Source organism: Zootermopsis nevadensis, unplaced genomic scaffold (genome assembly GCF_977971745.1).
Source record: "Zootermopsis nevadensis isolate Lab colony 2312 unplaced genomic scaffold, Znev_1.0 Znev_ptg000003l, whole genome shotgun sequence".
Classification (NCBI taxonomy): Eukaryota; Metazoa; Arthropoda; class Insecta; order Blattodea; family Termopsidae; genus Zootermopsis; species Zootermopsis nevadensis.
This window is the reverse complement of record NW_028259135.1, coordinates 7,587,454-7,605,780: the sequence shown is the minus strand read 5'-3', so window position 1 is coordinate 7,605,780 and position 18,327 is coordinate 7,587,454. Positions and strand designations below refer to the sequence as shown.

General features: G+C 39.6%; 2 protein-coding genes across 4 annotated transcripts in view; both read left to right on the top strand.

Annotated features, from left to right (window-relative positions):
- The window catches only part of LOC110835663 (ATP-binding cassette sub-family G member 4), a 90,203-nt gene that overhangs the window by 689 nt on the left and 71,187 nt on the right, over window positions 1-18,327 (top strand). The window contains exons 1-2 of one of the 3 annotated variants that reach the window (XM_087341577.1): window positions 20-157; window positions 414-582. The exons of 1 other annotated variant lie outside the window; for it this stretch is intronic. In XM_087341577.1, the coding sequence (XP_087197703.1) occupies window positions 554-582 (29 nt within the window). In that variant the 5' untranslated portion in view covers window positions 20-157; window positions 414-553. Of the gene's footprint in view, window positions 1-19; window positions 158-413; window positions 583-18,327 lie in introns of those variants that run through there. One more of the 3 variants, XM_087341568.1, reaches the window with a different exon arrangement.
- Window positions 11,983-17,721, top strand: LOC147874940 (protein GVQW3-like). Its single transcript, XM_087341506.1, has 2 exons — window positions 11,983-16,575; window positions 16,926-17,721. The coding sequence occupies exon 1, from the start codon at window positions 14,003-14,005 to the stop codon at window positions 14,630-14,632; it is 630 nt and encodes a 209-aa protein (XP_087197632.1). The 5' UTR covers window positions 11,983-14,002; the 3' UTR covers window positions 14,633-16,575; window positions 16,926-17,721.

Genomic DNA, 18,327 nt, shown 5'->3' with positions numbered 1-18,327 from the left:
ATTCTACGCTTTGAGATTGAAACAAGTCGCTAAATTAAAACCCCATTAAATATGTTCACGGCATTGGTATTGTATATAGACATCTGGAAAACGTTTGCAGTTACGTAGAAAACGCAAAGAAGATTGAATGTAGTCTACCAGAAACAACATTTCAGAGGTACTTAATATAATTTGATTAGTTATATATTTCATGTTACACAGTTGTTATACAAATAGGGTGATAATTGTCATTGTAAATCGTGTATGTTATTGGTATTGGCAGTAACGGTTCATGGGCGGTGACATCTACAAGGAAGTGACTGGAAACAAGTTCTTTACTTCGATTTGCAGAAATGTTTGCGACTTATTTTTGTTTTTCGTGGACTTTGTACAGTTTTGCAATAAGTTATCTACATTTTTCTTTTTATATGTAGATTTGGTTTCTTCGAAACTGTCCGCTGCATGCACAAGAAAAGTGGGTTGCGCATAGTCCTACTTATCTAACCCTACTTTTAAGAGAGAGTTCAGTGCAGAGATTTCCAGTCATTCTAGTTACGTATGCTGTGTATCCAGAATGGACTCCTTCATCTTCAATAATAACAGGTAGGGGAAATTTGTTGCGTTAAGTATGTTAAAATACGTGCCGTAATGAATATCGACATGATTCATATCACGGCCGAAGTTAAGCAATGCTTGTTTTCACGTTCATGAAATTGTTCATTCATCAAAAACATATCTCGTTCAACTTCCTTTAAATAAGACAATTATTTCAATCGGTATTAGTTTCATGTGTATGATTTTAATGCCCATCGTAATTATTAATGTGAAGATATCAAATCATAGGAGGTGGTATGATATGCATAAATTTCTTTGTGTTTAGCTGGCTTTGCACTGTATTAATTTAACCTGTTTGAATCACTAACCTAACCTCAAATCTACTTGTGTGAAGTACTTGTAGAATATTCACAAAATATTTGGATATAAAGAATTATTGTGGCTTGTCCACAAGCTACAGGTTGATAGCATTATTAATCTACTTCTGTTGACTTGAATCAACCAGTTTTGTTTTTGGTTTGTATGCTGTATGTGAAGAGTCTCTATATCATAGTGAGCTTACAAGCGTTAATTTTTAGGCTTGAACTGTGCAGAAATCGGTGTGTCTTGGCATATTGCTTGAAGTAGGAAACTTTGTATACACATATTACATGTAGGAAAGACAAAGAAGCTCTAAACTATATATGCCATCTTATTTTACCTTTTAGTATAACTTCTGACATCCCAAATTATGACCAGTCCTAAGGAAGAGAAAGTTGAAGTCTCTTGTCTGTTAAGGGGTTCATGCTTGTACATTTCATACATTTAAACACCATGGTCTGTGCGAAGTAGAATACCCATTTATAAAACATCTTTGCACTTATGGCTTAATGTAAAATGTAGTAAATATACAGCTGTGCATTAATTCATTGATGTTATTTGATAATATAGTGCCTACACAAGATTATTATGTCGTCTTACATGTTTTGGAAACATTACTCTATATTTTGCAATCTTTCTTATTTTTAGTTATGGTTTCTTGTGGTAGTTTACATATTTTGCCAGTCTTGTTTCCTGATGCAGGTATAGCAAGCAGAATGTCTATTTTGGCATTCATATTTCTGGGGCACGGAAAAAGTGATCAAAGTCTATGATGCTTATATAAGATTGTGATTCATACAATTCTGTGTATGATTTGAGGTTTTCACAGTGGTGAGTCTGAAGATTACTGTCTTCTGGGTTATTGTTCTGTGTATTCTGGTAGATGTCCACTAACATTTTAGAGGTCATACTGCCTCCGTTATCAGGGCGATGAGGGAGGCAGTATGATCTCTGAAATGTTTGTGGAAATCTACCAGACTACAGAGAGCAATAACCCAGAAGACAGTAATCCTCATACAATTCTATTGTACCAGTGGCTGTCATAAATAATGTAACAGTTACCAGTAATTAACTCGCTGGGTTCTTTTTTGAAATATGGGTACATTAATCTCACGGCGATTGAAGATGTTTGTATGTTCATAGCAGAAGTCAAACAGTTGTACTGGGGTTGTATCTGACCGTCATATAACCTCCGGAGGCTTGACATTACTGCCAGTCATTTCACGTGTTCTTCGTGTTCTATGTGCAGGACTCTTTTCTTTGGCTAGGTATAGAAAGACGTGCCATATTCATGTTGATAGATGAGTTCCATAGATCCTAGTAGGCAGAATGGAGATGGAATGATATTGACAGGGTACAAATTGAGGGACCTATCCCATTGCCATTTTGTCCACCACAAAACCCACATGGACTATCCTACGAGTGAATTCAGGCTATTATCGTGAGAAGGTGGCATTTAAATACCTATACCATAACACAGCCTGACACATATCGTATGAATGTAATGCACTGTGATACATCTAATCACATTTGTAAATAAATAGCCACACTGCACCCAAAATACATTTTTTTTACAAATTAATAAATTGCAGCAGCAACCAACAAAGTGCATGTTTCAAGGTCACATGAAAAATTTTGTGCCACTGCAACATGAACAGCAGTGAAGACACTTAAGGACTCGCACCTTAGTGAAGGTAGCAACACTGTACTGGTGACTTTGAGGTGTTAGGGCAAAATTCTCTCATGGCCTTGAAGCATGCGATTTGGTGACAGCTACTGTAGTGTAGTAAATTACTCTTTGGTGTGCGTACGTTGCACACATTTAATTCCAATTAAAATATAACCCAACAACAAAAATTAAATCAGAAGCAGGTCCACCTTCTGTAATAGACTTTCCCAACCTCCCCTGACTCATGTCGTCACTGTGGTTGCTAGGCCGCTGCTCGTGCCGGTTGTACAGAAGCTGTATTCTTGAACATTTCTTTCTATGAAACAGAATGTTGAACAGACTGTTACCGACACTGACCCAGAAATGCTGTGCAAAGTTGCATGAAGAACACAAAAAGAGTCGATGCTTGTCTTTAAGAAGGTGACGGACATTTAGGGTTGGACATTAGATGGAAAATTCTTTATACAAATGTTGCATACAACTTAAGTTATTTTCCATGTATAAAAAACATTAAAATACATTCAGACTTAAAATGAACTACATTTAAGTAAGAAAATTGTGCAACCGTGATCCAATTATATATGACCATATGCACCCAAGCAACCGCGCCATCTGGTCGACCAAATGGCATTTTATTGTTGGATTACAAATTTTCATTACCTACATAATTTGGTAATAATATACGATTTGTAGTGCTGGATGTCTACAACAGAAAGTGGGCTTTATGAGTTCTACTCACGACTCCTTTTTAATTTGTTAGGCCCTTATGTGTACAGTTGGTTGACTACAGACAGGATGTGATTTCTACATAAATTTTTTAAAGATGGTGCAACAACCCAGAAGACTACCACGAATACCTCAAATCCTACAAATCAAATTTTTCAGTGGGTTGGTAATATTGCTTTGTGGGTGCATGTTTTAGTATTACCTGAGTGAATGATAATATAGAGGTTTGTGGTTTTATTCAGTCTCTTTAGACAAAAAACCATTATAATACCTCTGAAACTCCACTAACACCGCCTTCAACATCCTTGCCTGCTTACCCTTATGATCACCTTACAGTCTCATTCGACAGCGTGTCTCTGGTTGAAAGAGCTTCGACTCTGTCCTGATTCTTTCACCTTGAAATTTGTCATGCACAACAAGAGACAGTGAGATGTCTTAGAGACTGGCTCAGCTGATACTAGCCATTATATAACTAGTCCTTTTGACAACAAGAAACTAGAAAGAATATTGGAAAAGAATGAAATTTAAGAGAACTGATGGAGCGGAGTAGAAATCAAAATAAAGTGTGTTAATGAATCTGCAAATCTGGGGTGAGGTGGGGTGGGGGGATGAAACAAAAACAAAACAGCAACATTCTGTAATTAATTTTAGTCTTATATTTGAAGACACATGAGGGAAAAAGAAAGACTGGATCAAGTACACTTTACGTATTCTTTTAAACATAATTTTCAAAAATTATTTCCTGAAGCCTTTCAGGTATATTTTTTTTAATTAACCTATGTTGAGCACTTATATGAATTCCGTGATTGCGATCTGACTCCTCTGTGGTTAGCCATTTATTACATGAAGCATTGCATTATTCTTTGCTTTAATGTGAGCACAAATGTGTCATGATATTCTTATTGTATTGGAAATGAATTTCCCTGTTGCTGTGCTCCGCCATGTTTGACTCATAATGCACAGTTTTTCTTTCAAATGGCTATTATTTCACATTAGATATTTTAAGTATCAATTATGGTGACCCTGGATTAGGAGTCTGAAGTGACCATCCGCACGTGGTGAAAAGGAAACAATTTCAAACTGTGAATTTGTCTGGAATTTTACAGCAGTGAAAATATGAATATTTGTCTTTTGGATTGTGATGCTGTGTAGGAAACTATCTAAATAATTCCTGTCGTAGAATACATTTCACAAAGAAAACGTATAAAACAATCATCTTTATCTTTACAGACCAGTTGCTAATCTTCAGTCTGGCAAAAACAGTCTGCTATTCTCTGATAAAACAAATAATCTCCTCCCAGAATTAAATGTTTTTCCATTAACTGTAAATAATTTCAAATAGTTCTGAGGGAATTTATGTTTATTGTGATTTTCTACCTTACGGGATAATATTTACGAAAGTGTGTGTTGTTACAAATGTTGCCTTGGTAATGCTTTCATGGCAAATTAATGTAAAGATGCTGACGAGGGATTTTTATTCCTTATGCAATAATATTTGACCTACTGGTCATATAGACTGTATACTAATGTATTTTTATGCGGTGCTTTGTGGAAACATTTCACTGAAAGCAACTCATCCATGGCCTAATTCGTTCCAGCGCAGTAGAGCACGTGCTTACATGTTGACTCCTTGTGGCTTTTCGTATTTAATTGAATTCAGTTCTTTGTTTTTGGTGCGCTGCTTCAACAACTATGCCAGTTACAGCGCAAAAGAAGAACGCAATAATAAATATACGAAGGTAACAAGAAAGAAATTTCAAATAATTACGTTATGAGTTTAGAGGACGTTAATACACAAGGGCAACGTGCTACTGAAACATCAGCATCTTTGCAACAATAATTCAGTTGAACGAAGTCTATTAATTTAAAAGAAGAAAATTTGTGAAACAGGTTGCTAAATCAAAGAATTTACATAATTAGCTTAGTCAGTATAGTGACTGGCTGCGGGCTGGGCCTTTGGGGTTCGATCCCCGACAGAGGCAGAGGATTTTCTTCTAACCTCTGCGGCCCACCTGTCCAGTCAGTTCCGGGGTCTTTTCCCAAGGGTAAGAAGCGGCCGATAAAGGCCGAGTGCCCTAAGCTAACGAAGGTAATGAAGTATAACAGGCTATGAGGGACAAGGTCGAACGAAGTTAAGAACGATTCGCGTCAGCTTGACCCTGAGGCCCGATTAATGGGGTAATAATATCCAGATAAGTTATCAGACTGGTTACGGTGGATTTGTTTTTCGTAAAACCACGCTGACAAGAATTCAGTTTTGAGCTTAAGAAACGTTAAATAAAATGAATGACAAGTTCAAATAGTTTGGGAAAAGTATGAATTATAGAAATGGGTCCTAGTTACCGACAGAGGCAATGTTGCGTTTTTTAAACAGAGACAAATGTCCGTGCTTCAATACAGTAGGAAAATACTACAGAGATTGGCTTGGGTTAAAAATATGTTCGAGAACAGGAACAAAGATCTCATGAGGATAAGGAATGACTTTCATTTTTATCAGCTGCTTGTTACACTTTTCAATAATTTTTTTTAAATATTACTTTACATTTTCTTGTTAATCTTGCTGGGCAAATTTCCAGTTATTAAACAGACCTAGTGTTATGATGATTATTATTTGTTAGTTGTTATAAAAATGATTATTAAATGATGATTTGCTTATTATGAGTATTTTATGATAACTAGCAGAGAGCTTGCAGTCTTACAGCAAGGAAATTTGACAAAAGCTTACAGTTTACCATAGACCAGATCATTCAATTCATCTAGTTGTATATCAATGGGAAAATTATCATCTCTAAAGTCAAGAACATTTGTCTTTATACAGTATGATCTGTAGAAGTTAGTTTCAAGGTATTTGTCAGGACTTTATACCCATTCCGTATAAATATAAATAGCAGTTGGGCCCGATATTTCTTCTCGGGTTAGTTGCACACTAAATTTGTTGAATTCTGAAACATATACGAGTGTCGTAGTGTCAAACTGCGAAAACTAATTTAATATTTACGCGTTAGTTTCATTCGTAATGTCTGAATGAGAATTTATATTGACGATATTTTAAGGACGATTCTTAAAATAAGAGATATTAAAATTAAATATTCTTGAGAATGTAATTATTGAAAGTTATTATGATGCAAATAACAATTATTTATAACAGTATCACTGGGACACGCGGGCAACTGCCCTCTTATTAAAAAATAACATTAAATAGTCGTGAGGTGGAAATTGATGTGTTGCGACCTGGTGGCCATTTTGGGTATTTGTTTACAACAGTTACCATATTACCATTGGCAACCACTGTTATGCGTTCTTTGAATATTTACCTTGGTTATTCTGGTAATGTTGGTTCGCATTGATGTCAGCTGAAGTGATTGTGTATGGTAAGATTGCTTTTGTTGGGACAGGTTAGGATAGAACAGGTTCAGACACATTTCGCGTGTGTTAAGGTTGGTTAAGTCAGATCCTTTAGACTAAGTTAAAACGTGTTATGTTAGAACATAGAATATTTTGGGTGTTATGCATAACCAAGAATGCAGAAACTCTCCTACAGGCTAGCAAGGAAATAGACCTAGGAGTAAACGTAGACAATTCTCAATACATGGGCGTAATACGGGACCAACAGCTGCGGAACATAATTATAAGTAACACATCGTTTGAAAATGTTTCAAAATTGAAGTATCTGGGAACAACAACAAATAGATGAGGTCCATGATGAAATTAAGAGTAAAATTCATTCGGGGAACGTTTGTTTTATTCGATTTACATACTGCTATCATCTCGTTTACTATCCAAAGCACTGAAGATCAGGCAATATAAAACAATAATTTTGCCTGTTGTCTTGTATGGTTGTAAAACATGGTCTCTTACCTTGAAGGAAGAACGTAGATTACAAGTGTTTGAAAACAGAGTGCTCAGGAAGGTATTTGGACCTAGGAGGGATGAATTAAATGGAGAATTAGAATCCTGCATTACGAGGAGCTGCGTGAATTGTACGGGTCACCTGGCATAGTGAGGATAGTGAAATGTTGGAGACTGGGGTGGACAAATAGCACGCATGGAGGCAAAGGGTACGTACAGAATTTTGGTGGGGAATTTTCCAGAAAAACGACCACTGGGCAGACCATGAAGGAGATTGGAGAATAAGATCAAGATGGATCTTAGGGAGGTGGGTAGGCTGTGAGGATGGGAAATGGATGGAGTTGGCTCAGGATCGTTTACGGTGCCGGGCTTTGGTGTTGTCGGTGTTGGACCTGCGGATTCTACTACTAGAGAGTTAGTAGATATTTCTTGTGATCTTTGTTCGCATTTGTTTCCTTTCCTTTAGTTTAATTTGACTTGCGCTGTTTCTTCCACGGTCTTTCAACGATTCTTCTTTATTTTTGTTACTGCCTGCCTCTGCTTGTTTAACCGATTCTTGTTTCGTTCTACCGTTTCTTGTAATCTCTTGATTCCTTTTTGCCATTTTCGTCTTCATCGGAAAAATCGAACTTTGCAACAACAGCTAATTTGGCTGAAGCTTTTTGGTCATTCTCTTGGTAAAGTAAAAGAAAAGCTGTCCCACTACACGCCTTGGAGGCGCTTGGGGGGAGATGCGCTATAGCTCCTACTAATTCTTGTCTTCGGCACTGGATGGGAGGGTGAGTGGTCAGCTTAACCCCCGGTACCCATTGTAGAGGAGGCTAGGTGGGCCTCAGAACCGGTCTGGACGCAGAGGCTAGAGGAAAAATTCTCTGCCCTCGTCGGGGATCGAACCCCGGTAGTCCAGTTTGTAGTCAGTCACTGCTGACTGAGCAGCGCCGGCTCGTCATTCTGTTTGTGTGTGTGTGTAACCAGTGGATGTTTCTTTTTGTTTTGATGTCGAAAGTCTTTGAAGATCGTGTTTTTGTCTATACTGCTGTACTGGAAGTGGGTAGGAACTAGTCATATACATGCCTAGAGGCGAAGTATTTACTTAGCTTCTTACACAATTATACTATGTTTAAGATGCTTGTAACCGGATGTTATAACCTGAAACGCGTTAAAGTAAAGTTGATTGTACGAGGCATCCTTGTGTTTCTCTATCCCATGCTCACACCCGATGTATTTGCGTGATGCATTATATCTGACCCGGTTCAAGAATACCGTGGGAAAAAGTAAAGAAGAAGGCTTTGTGATGGTAAGAGGAGACGGTAGAGTCGGGAGAATGTGGTAAAAGTTGCCAACAACAGAAAGGAATCAATATGTGTGCTGCTGTTGTCATTAAAACATACGCCATTTTGTTTCGGTAATTTCACTTCGGTTTCTAACCGCGTCATTTAATGATGATCTGTTACGGAACTCGTAGAATGTGTAAAATCCCGGATGTGCGTTTCACTAATTTACTTTTTTGTTACGCCAAACACCGGCTTCCAGTGCAATGTGCGAAGTATCGCATATTTACATTTTAGTTTTATTAAATATTGAATATATGACCCGAAAGCTCAATAAAGACTGTATATCATTGGGTGGGGGGGGGTGGGGTTAGAAATAAATTTTAACAAAACACAATATTTATGTACAGAAACCAAAGAAGAACATGATATGACATTAGAAAGAGGCGGAACCATCTCCAAATGTGAATATAAGTATCTTGGAGTCAAAATTACAGCTGATGGTAAACATGATGCAGAGATTAATGAAAGAATTCGAGCCAGTAGGAATTCTTTAGGTGCACTAAATTCAATATTGTGGGATAGAAATATCACGCGGAACAACAAAGTGCACATATATAATGCCATCATGAAAAGAATTCTTACTTCTGGCAGGTAACAGAAAGAAACAAGAAAAAGCTCCGAGCAGTTGAGATGGATTGCTGGAGGCGCTCTGCTAGAATATCCAAAATGGATCACGTTCGTAATACTGTAATACACGAACGAATGGAAATAAGCAAGACTGTAATCGATGACATCAGCACTAAACAGTTAATATGGTTTGGCCACGTCCAGAGGATGGACACTCATTGACTACCTCAAAAAGTAATGCATTGGGTGCACCCGGGCTAAAGAAGAAGGGGTAGACCACGGAAGAGTTAGAGGGATGGCATAAACGAGGCCATGGAAGAAAGAGGTCTAGAAGTTGGACAATAGATTGAGAAGAAGGAATGTAAACGGGGAATCGGAGGACGGTGACAAACGTTTTAAACTGATATGTATATACAGGATGATTCGAAAGGTTAGGGCCAAACTGAAGGAGCGTATAGAGGGACTCAGAGAGAACAACTTTCGAATAGGAATCCATGTCCTCCGAAGGTATCCTGAGTCAGTCGAGGCCATTGAAGGTAGGGCAGCCTGATAACATTCCGCTGAAATAATCGTACTTTGCTATTCTCCTACTAGCTTAATTTTGAATCACACGTTGTTGGGAATTGAGTATCTTCCCCTCTCGAGCTATTTGGACGTGTTGTGTGTGGCATTGTTGTGTCTGTTTATTGACATTGTTGCGTTCGTAGACATTGTATCATTATCGCCGTCAACAAACCGCTTTCGTTATTGAGGAAAGAGCTGAGCTGTGAATCGCTTGTACAAAAAGTGCGTCGTAGACTAGATAACTTTGTGCTGGTAGAAACGTTTCAGAATATCAGAGTGTGCACAACACACGTATCTCAGATTCTACAGAGGCCCCTGAGCTATTTACATTGTGTTTGTGAGTTGATAGTGACTGGTGTACCCCTACCTTCAATGGCCTCGACTGACTCAGGATAACTTCGGAAGACATGGATTCCTACTCAAAAGTTGTTCTCTCTGAGTCCCTATATACGCTCCTTCAGTTTGGCCCTAACCTTTTGAATCACTGTGTATATGGTGGGAACGTAATAGTACAGAATATTCCAGTCCTAAGTCCTTTTGCGAACACGGTAATAAATTCTTCGATGAAAGGCAGGGAATGTCGACTAGTAGAGTGTGTAAAGGCCTGTACGCACTAGGGCACAAATGTCGCGGCACGTTGTATCGGCACAAAGTCGCTTGATGTGCCTCGACAAGTCGCAGTGTGTTCCGCAACAAATATCATGTGCCGATACATGTGCCCGGTTATCGGTCGAGAGGCGGCAACACGAAGGAACATCAAAGGATGTGTCGAGTGTTGCAATAGCTTGCGTGCAGTGTGGAAGTGTCGCGGGACCAGAAATGAATGTACAATGGTCGAACGATCGTGTTTTAAAATTGATTGAATTATACCATGGAAATCAATGTCTATGGAACTGGCAACATGCCGATTATAAGAATCGGAATAAAAAAACAGATGCATGGAACAGCATCGCGGAAGAAATGGGAACACCACGAAACATCATTGAAGCGAAAATGCACAGCATTCGCTCACAGTTTATGCGCGAAAGAAAGAAGATTCAAAATTCTGTGAAGAGTGGTGCAAGAGCTGATGAAGTGTATGTTCCAGCTTGGTTTGCCTACCAACATTTTTTTTTTTTTTTTTTTTTTTTTGAATAATGTGGACCCTGGCGATTCATCAGACACTTTAAGCCAACACAGCCAATGTTCAGGTGGAATAAATATAAATAAATAAATGTATACATCAGAGATGTATAGGAATCCCCAGAAGCCAAAAATCTCAAGGTTGTGGCTAATCTTGTCTCTGGTTTCACTGAATCTCGAAATTTTGTGTTAGTCTTCGCAATTGAGCTCCCAACCATTTGCAACAGTACCTCGAAATCAGTCGTCATTCTGGTGAACTTGCAAAATGATTCGTCTGACATCTGTAGGTTTTAGAGTACACAACGTGTATCCCTTTCTTCTAAAAACTTTCTTACCCACACTCTCTTTTTGCGCTTCGATTTCTTTTCAGCTAAATGCACAGGTCAACAGCACCTCCTCTTCCGACATCTTCACATACAATGTGGACGGATGTATCGGTGTCTCATGTCGCTGCGACATGTCCCCTGATACAAGTCGCTCAACTTGTATCGCAACATGTGCCCTAGTGCGTACAGGCCTTAACAGCTTGTCAGGAACTGTGCCTTGTGGAGCGAGTTCGTTAATAATTAGTTGTTTACCGGCCTCAGTGAGCTCTCGAATACCGTGATCTTGGGGTTCGAATCCAACTCGAAGCCTGAATAAACCCATTTTTTCTGTGTTGTACTGCCTTGTGTGGGTAAGGGCCTTGCGTCGGGTTGATTGCCCTTCAAAGGAGTCGAACCAGCGGTAAAGGCATCTTCACACGTCCCTACATTCTGATAGGACAACAGTATACAACCTTAGAACAGGCATTTCTTAATAATTACAGGGGCAGTCATGTTACTTGCATACACAATAGAGCTTTCCACTGTCGTCGCTTCTAATAGGGCGCTGCATACACATTAATGCACCTTTCAACCCATGTGGGCTGTCGTTTTTAGTAACTACAAAACCTGCTGTGGATGTAGAAAATTTTGATTTAATTGTAGACAGATACTTGGAGTTTTTGCCCTCCTGTTCATTTATATTTCCTTGGAAACTGCATATGATTTAAGGAAATGTATTGACAAGACATCCACAGTGGCGTCAGGTTTATTACGAAGGTTATTTTACGACTTTGCATATAATTCAACACACTCTGGCAGCAACTTTTGAAACTGTTTCCATGGCCACCTTTGATTGAATATAGCTGGACGACAAGGTCAGTGTAGTTCTCGCCAGTTTAAGGGAGAAAAAATGTATATTGTTTTGTGCTTGTGTTGGATTAGAGGCACGTAATCTTCTGTTGCTATTTGCGCCTGCCTATACACACTTGGACTCGAATGAAAACTGAAGGCGTCACAGAAACCTGTATGGTTGACTTGTATGCGCGTGTGTACAAGGCGAACATCAGACTTACGATTAAAGGTAACCAAGAACCAGGAAATGACGTAAACAATATACAGAAGGCTGTATAGAGGCCTTAACAGTGAGCCTGGGAATAAAACGGCCTTGCCAATGAAAGGTAGCTGTGTTCGAGGCCTGTCAGTGTATATATTACCGACAAACTATGAAATCGCAATGTATAGAATGCCTAAAGTCAGTAGGCAAAGTACGAAGTTCATGCATTTTGTGGAATGCCCAGGCACTTTATAAATTGCCCATAACTTTTAGGCAATGTATGAAAGTAACAGTTTATTTTATACTTCGCCTAGGTATTCTATAGAATACCTAGGAATTTTATAAAATGCCTCAGATTCTTTAGGAAAAGTATATAACAAAGAAGTTTCTATAATAAGATTTATACAGTTTTATTTTATCTCTTATATTTGCAAGAACTTAATATAATTTGTTTTTGACGTAAATACGTCTATATTTTAGGGTCAGTGTCATTCGGCAAAAATGTAACGAAAAAGTGGTACGAAAAAGGGAAACGAAAATTTGTAACTTCATTGTTATGTTACTTAGGAAACGTAATCTGTTTACTCAGCATTGTTGTGTTACATTATTGCCGTCAACAATCCGATTTCGTTATTGCGGAAAGAGCTGAGCTGTGAATCGCTTGTAGAAGAAGTGCGTCGTGGAGTAGATAATTTTGTGTTCGTAAAAACGTTTTACAATATCACAGATAATAATTATTAAGTAATCTGTTGTTGCGTTAGTTTGTTGCGTCATACTAAGTACAAGATGGATGACAGTGAAGCTAAAAGACTCCATAAAACAGAATATATGAGACAGTACAGAAAACGTAAAAACATAGAAGTATTAAATAATGAACCTAAAGTTTCTAAAAAAATTCCAAAAACTAATGCTGAACGTATGACGGAATTTAGGAATCGCAAGAAGCAATTACTACAAATTAATGCTTCCACATATTAGCAAGTACAAGCGTTCCTACAAGAATCGCGCAACCAAGGTATGACAATGCAACAGAATATTTTCATAAGCATTTTAATGAAAATATATTTGGATACGCTTGCAAAGTATGTGATCGGTTATGGTTTGAAAAAGATTTGAAACAAGTTACTGATAGCCATTTATATTTATTGGATACGGAGTTTGTAAATGAAAATGTATCCCAATTTAAGATATGCACAACATGCTGGCTATCTTTAAATAAACAGCAAATACCTATTTTGTCTAGGAGTAATGGATTTGTGTATCCACCATACCCCACTGATTTGCCTCCTCTAGATTGCATAAGCGAAAGATTAATATTTCCTAGACTTCCATTTATGCAAATTAGGAGGTTAAGACATCAATTGGGTGCATTTGGGATACTGGGACAAGTAATCAATGTTCCAGTAGATGTTAATAATATGGTAACGCTACTACCTAGAGAATTGGACGATTATTACAGTTTCAACGTCCATATAAAGAGAAACTTGATTCACAAATCTACGTATCTGGAAGGAACTGTGAAGAAAGATACAATAAAACGTTGGCTTACTTATTTGATTAATACTCCATTGTACAAACATTACAAGATTACAATTAACGATGCATTTTTCCAAAAACAAGAAACTACTGAAGAAGAAAATAAGTGGATAGAAGACAGAATTGTCAAGTGATGTAGAATTGCTGCTAGCTCAACAGCAAACTCTCCTGTGGAATGAGGATAAATACGAAGTGCGATCGGAAAGTTTCAAGACTGTGTCAATAGAGGGCGAACCGAATGTAGTACGAGCTACTGCCGCTAGGGGGTGCGGCCTACATTCATAGTGAATCAGTGTGCCAGCCGGCATCATCGAATTAGCATTTGTTTCTTAGTTACGGGCGTTTTGGTAGTGCATTACACCGACCCTCCTGCGATTTCGGAATGGCAGATTTTCATGAACAAATCAAATTTTGCCAAAGACTTGCCAAAACGGCTATGGAAACCTATGAAATGCTAAAGCAAGCATTTGGGGAGTCCGCAATGGGTCGTGCACAAACTTTTGTGTGGCATTCACGTTTTAAAAATGGCCGAACCTCTGTCGATGATGACGAGCGTTCTGGACGACCATCTTCGAGCACAACGCCCGAAAATGTTACGAAGATTCGGCAGGCCATTCACGAAGATCGACGTCGTACCATCAACGACTTGTGCGACATTGTTGGGATAGGCTATGGGACCTGTCAGCTGATTCTAAAGGAAGAACTCCACATGCGACGCATCATGACAACGCGCCAGCACACCGCCCTCAAAGTTCGGCAGTTTTTGGCCTCAAACACCATGGCCGTCATCCCGCACCCTCCTTATTCGCCGTGTGACTTCTTCCTCTTCCCAAAGATGAAAATTCAGCTAAAGGGAAGGAGATTTGAGACGATAGAAGAGATTCAGGCAGAATCGCAGATGGTGCTTGACAGGCTGACAAAGAAAGATTTCCAGGGATGCTTCCAGGCTTGGGAGCGGCGCTGGGATCGTTGTGTTCACTCCCAGGGGAACTACTTCGAGGGTGATGGATGAATTTAATACCTGAGATAAGTGTACGGGTTTTTATAGGCGCAGTCTTGAAACTTTCCGATTGGACCTCGTAGCGTCGAGACGAGTAGCCAGGAACCAGCGTGGTACTTGATGAGGCAACATATGTCGGAATCAAGCAGATTTGTCAAATACATTCCCACTGTTGGCCTCACGAGAGACAAAAGTGTAGAAAAACACTGAAACAGATGGAACAAGAAATCTCGATGACAATTCTACTGATGTATGGTATGATAATATTATACAAAAGTATGAAAAACGTCCTATAGACTCCATGGAAAATGTTGTGCTGGCAGACTTTGCTGCCATGTATACGGCAAGTACAGATGGAACGTACAAACTCAGAGATGTCCCTAGAATCATTCGATATACTAATTACGATTTGAGTGACATCATAAACTACAAACGAGAGATGGTTTTGTTGTACTGGCCGTTTAAAGACGAGGTGTTGGATGTATTGGATAGAAACAAGTTTGTAGATACGTATATACAACAACAACGAAGATTTTATTATGATGGGTAGAAAACGCTACGATTCAGACCTAGACATAGACAAAACAATGGAGTATTGTAAGCAACTATGCATGGAAATGGAAAAACGAATTAAATGGAATGTACCGCAGGACGATGTGTTATAGCATAAAGAGATGTCAGGTAACGACGACGACATACAGATGATTGATGCCGACACTCTTTCATACGTTGTGAAAAGAAGGTAAAATGTTATGTCTAACGAAGCCTATTGTGGGATGGCTCGATCTACAAATCGCGAGCAGAGAGAGCTAATTTTGGAGGCTATACATCGAATTAGCATGGGAGAGGAAGCAGAACCGCTTCAGATATTCTTAACGGGACCTGCTGGATGTGGTAAAACGTTTACTCTAAAAGTACTGATGGAAACATATAATTTACGTATTTACGTCAAATTCTCCGGAACCGTGGTTCCACTGACAACTTTTTAATTCTCAAAACTTTTGTTATGTTCAGATTCAGTAGCTTGGTGTTTTCGCGACTATCTTGCACAACCTCCATCTTGAGAGCTTACCCAATCGACTTTGATTAATTTTAATTTACACAACCAAACAATACTAACATTACGGTTTATTTTATACTTTGTCTACTGACTTTAGGTATTCTACACATTGCCGGTAACACATATATTCTTAAACGAATAATAATAAGAAAACCCATGTTACCTCAGAGAAGGCATAACAACTAATTTTTATTCAGCATTTACGTGGAATGCCTCACTGCAGTTATAAAAGCCTGACATAAGAGACACTAAACCGATCATCACGGAGCAAGTCGGAGAGCGCGTCGTGAAGATGATAGATGTCGCGGGTTTCGGAATAACTTTGGCAGTCCACCAGGATGTGTGCCACGAGAAGTTGGGCACCACAGTTCCTGTAGACAGGTTCCGGCTCATCACGCAGGTGCATATGATCAAGCAGGAAGCGTGTGAGTGTTGACTTCTTCCTTCCTGATAACACAGAAGTATGATTGCCACGCCTGCGCAGTTGGCTTAACAACACGTAGTTTTCTTCCTTGGCTATTATTCCATTCGTCTTGCCACGAGGATAAAATTTCGCGATGCAGGAGGGTGCAAACATCACAGCAGAGAGATCTCTCAGACAGCAGCGTTCCGTCCAAGGCTGCCGCATCGGCGACCTCGTTGCCAGGTAGGCCGGAGTGTCCGGGTACCCAACAAAAACACAACACTTCCCCGATTCCAGGAGGTAGGACACTTGGATCAGGATCTCGGCAAGGATAGGATGGTCAGGATAGTGACCACTTTGACGATGTAAAGCGCTTAAGGAGTCTGTATAGAAAATATGATGTTGAGGTTGGCTGCGGAAGAACAGAAGAGCTCGCAACACTGAACATCGTCGGCTCACCACCGTGGGAACCTCACATCTCACACAGCTCTGGTACATAGCAATTTTAAGACGTGCAGGATACAGAGGAGGGAATGTGTACCCCACTCTTTAAGTTGAGCCTAGTGATTATCTTCATAGAATTTGCGGTACGCGTTACGGTGCTCAGTCCATACAACTGCCCAAAAAAAAGGGATCGGCCCACAAGACTGAAAGTTTGCGTAGATCTTTCTTACATTTTTTCACGTACGGAGAGAATTTGGCAGCACTGCAGCTAGTTAATTCAGAACGTGCTAGCGGTTGTACAAGCTTACAAGGCGAACAAGTTGAAGCAAATCACATGATCTTCGATAACTACAATGCGCCGTTCCGAGTCTTGTCAACTGTATTTTTTTTGTTCGCAGTTCCCGCGCGAGGAAGTGAGTAACCATAACAATTGTGTCGTGGGAGGACATTTTATGCACCTCGTGTGTGTAAGTCAGGAGTCGGACATTGACATGTCTTGTAAACTTTCTTCCTTCTCTGTCTGTGTGTTTTACAGCTATTATTTCTTAAATTGTGATGGTCGTCGTCATCCTAACGAGCGGCCTGAAACAGCGATGACGGGTCTGGGATACATTCTAGAGATACCCGATTCGATTCCCGGACGGAGACATTCTGGATTAGTTTTTTAAATCTACATGAATCGCTCTAGAACAGTGCTGGAACACGATGTGAGACGGACAGCGGTCACGTTTCATTTCTCGGATCATAATTTTTGTCATCCTACACTTCTTTTAATTCGACAAACGGCTCATCCGGCCAATGATGGATTACGCATGCCCGTACGCAGGAATGGTGTAACCTAAAGGCCGCCATTCACGATCGCTCCAGATGGATGACATCCGAATGGATGACGTCCAAACGGATGTCGTCCAAAGAGGTACTACATTCACGGTCGCGTCACGCCAGTCGCGGTTTGTTGTCCCTCTTTGAAGTGCGTGGTGTTTGCGATGGACGAAGAATTGGTACTACCTACGGCAGTATGCCTGTATATTAAAAGGAAAAAACCAAAACGAAAGTGGTCAAAGCAATGGCTCTTAAATAGAAGCAATTTAAGTCCTTATGCTCCTTTCTGAAGCAACTTCTAAGGGAATTTTCTTTGTTGGCGGTAGGATCTTTGGTTTTAAATAAAACCACCAATTCTTCCATTGCTAAGCTTCTTTTAGCTTTATCATGATAGTCTTCATTACTTATCTGCCACAAACATGGCAACTCTCTATATTTCTCAATCACCTCAATAACAAACTCACGACCCGACATTATACAAGTTTGGACTTCACTGGACGAAGGCTCGTGGCAGACTGGCATGAGAATGGACCACGTTTCCGCCACTCACGAACCGATGGAGCGATCGGATGGATTATGGCTCGACAGAATATCCAAACGAGCCCACCACGCCACGCCAATGGACTTCAGTTTCCGCATTCACGGTACACCGCGCCATTTGGACGAATGGAGCGATCGTGAATGGCGGCCTTTACAACCGAAGATATCTTACGCTTGCGCAGGATTCCGCTCTTAATTAGCTTTTTTTGATTGTCGTTAACTCTCCGCTCAATTTTGCCGCCGACTGGAGAGTGGTGGTTAATATTCAAATTAATTTCAGTTTTCCAATAGCTGAAAGGTCGCACCCAGTTTTGCTATTTCGATCAACGAGCTTAGTATCGATATTGGATAGAAAGAATACTGTCACCATCTGGCGGAATTGTTACATACCATTGTGACAGTCGCTCTTCTTTTTGACGTGAAAACGTCTTTAAAATC

Excerpts from the sequence above, each read along its gene's own strand:
- LOC147874940 (XM_087341506.1), top strand. The coding sequence starts at position 14,003 with ATGGCAGATTTTCATGAACAAATCAAATTTTGCCAAAGACTTGCCAAA.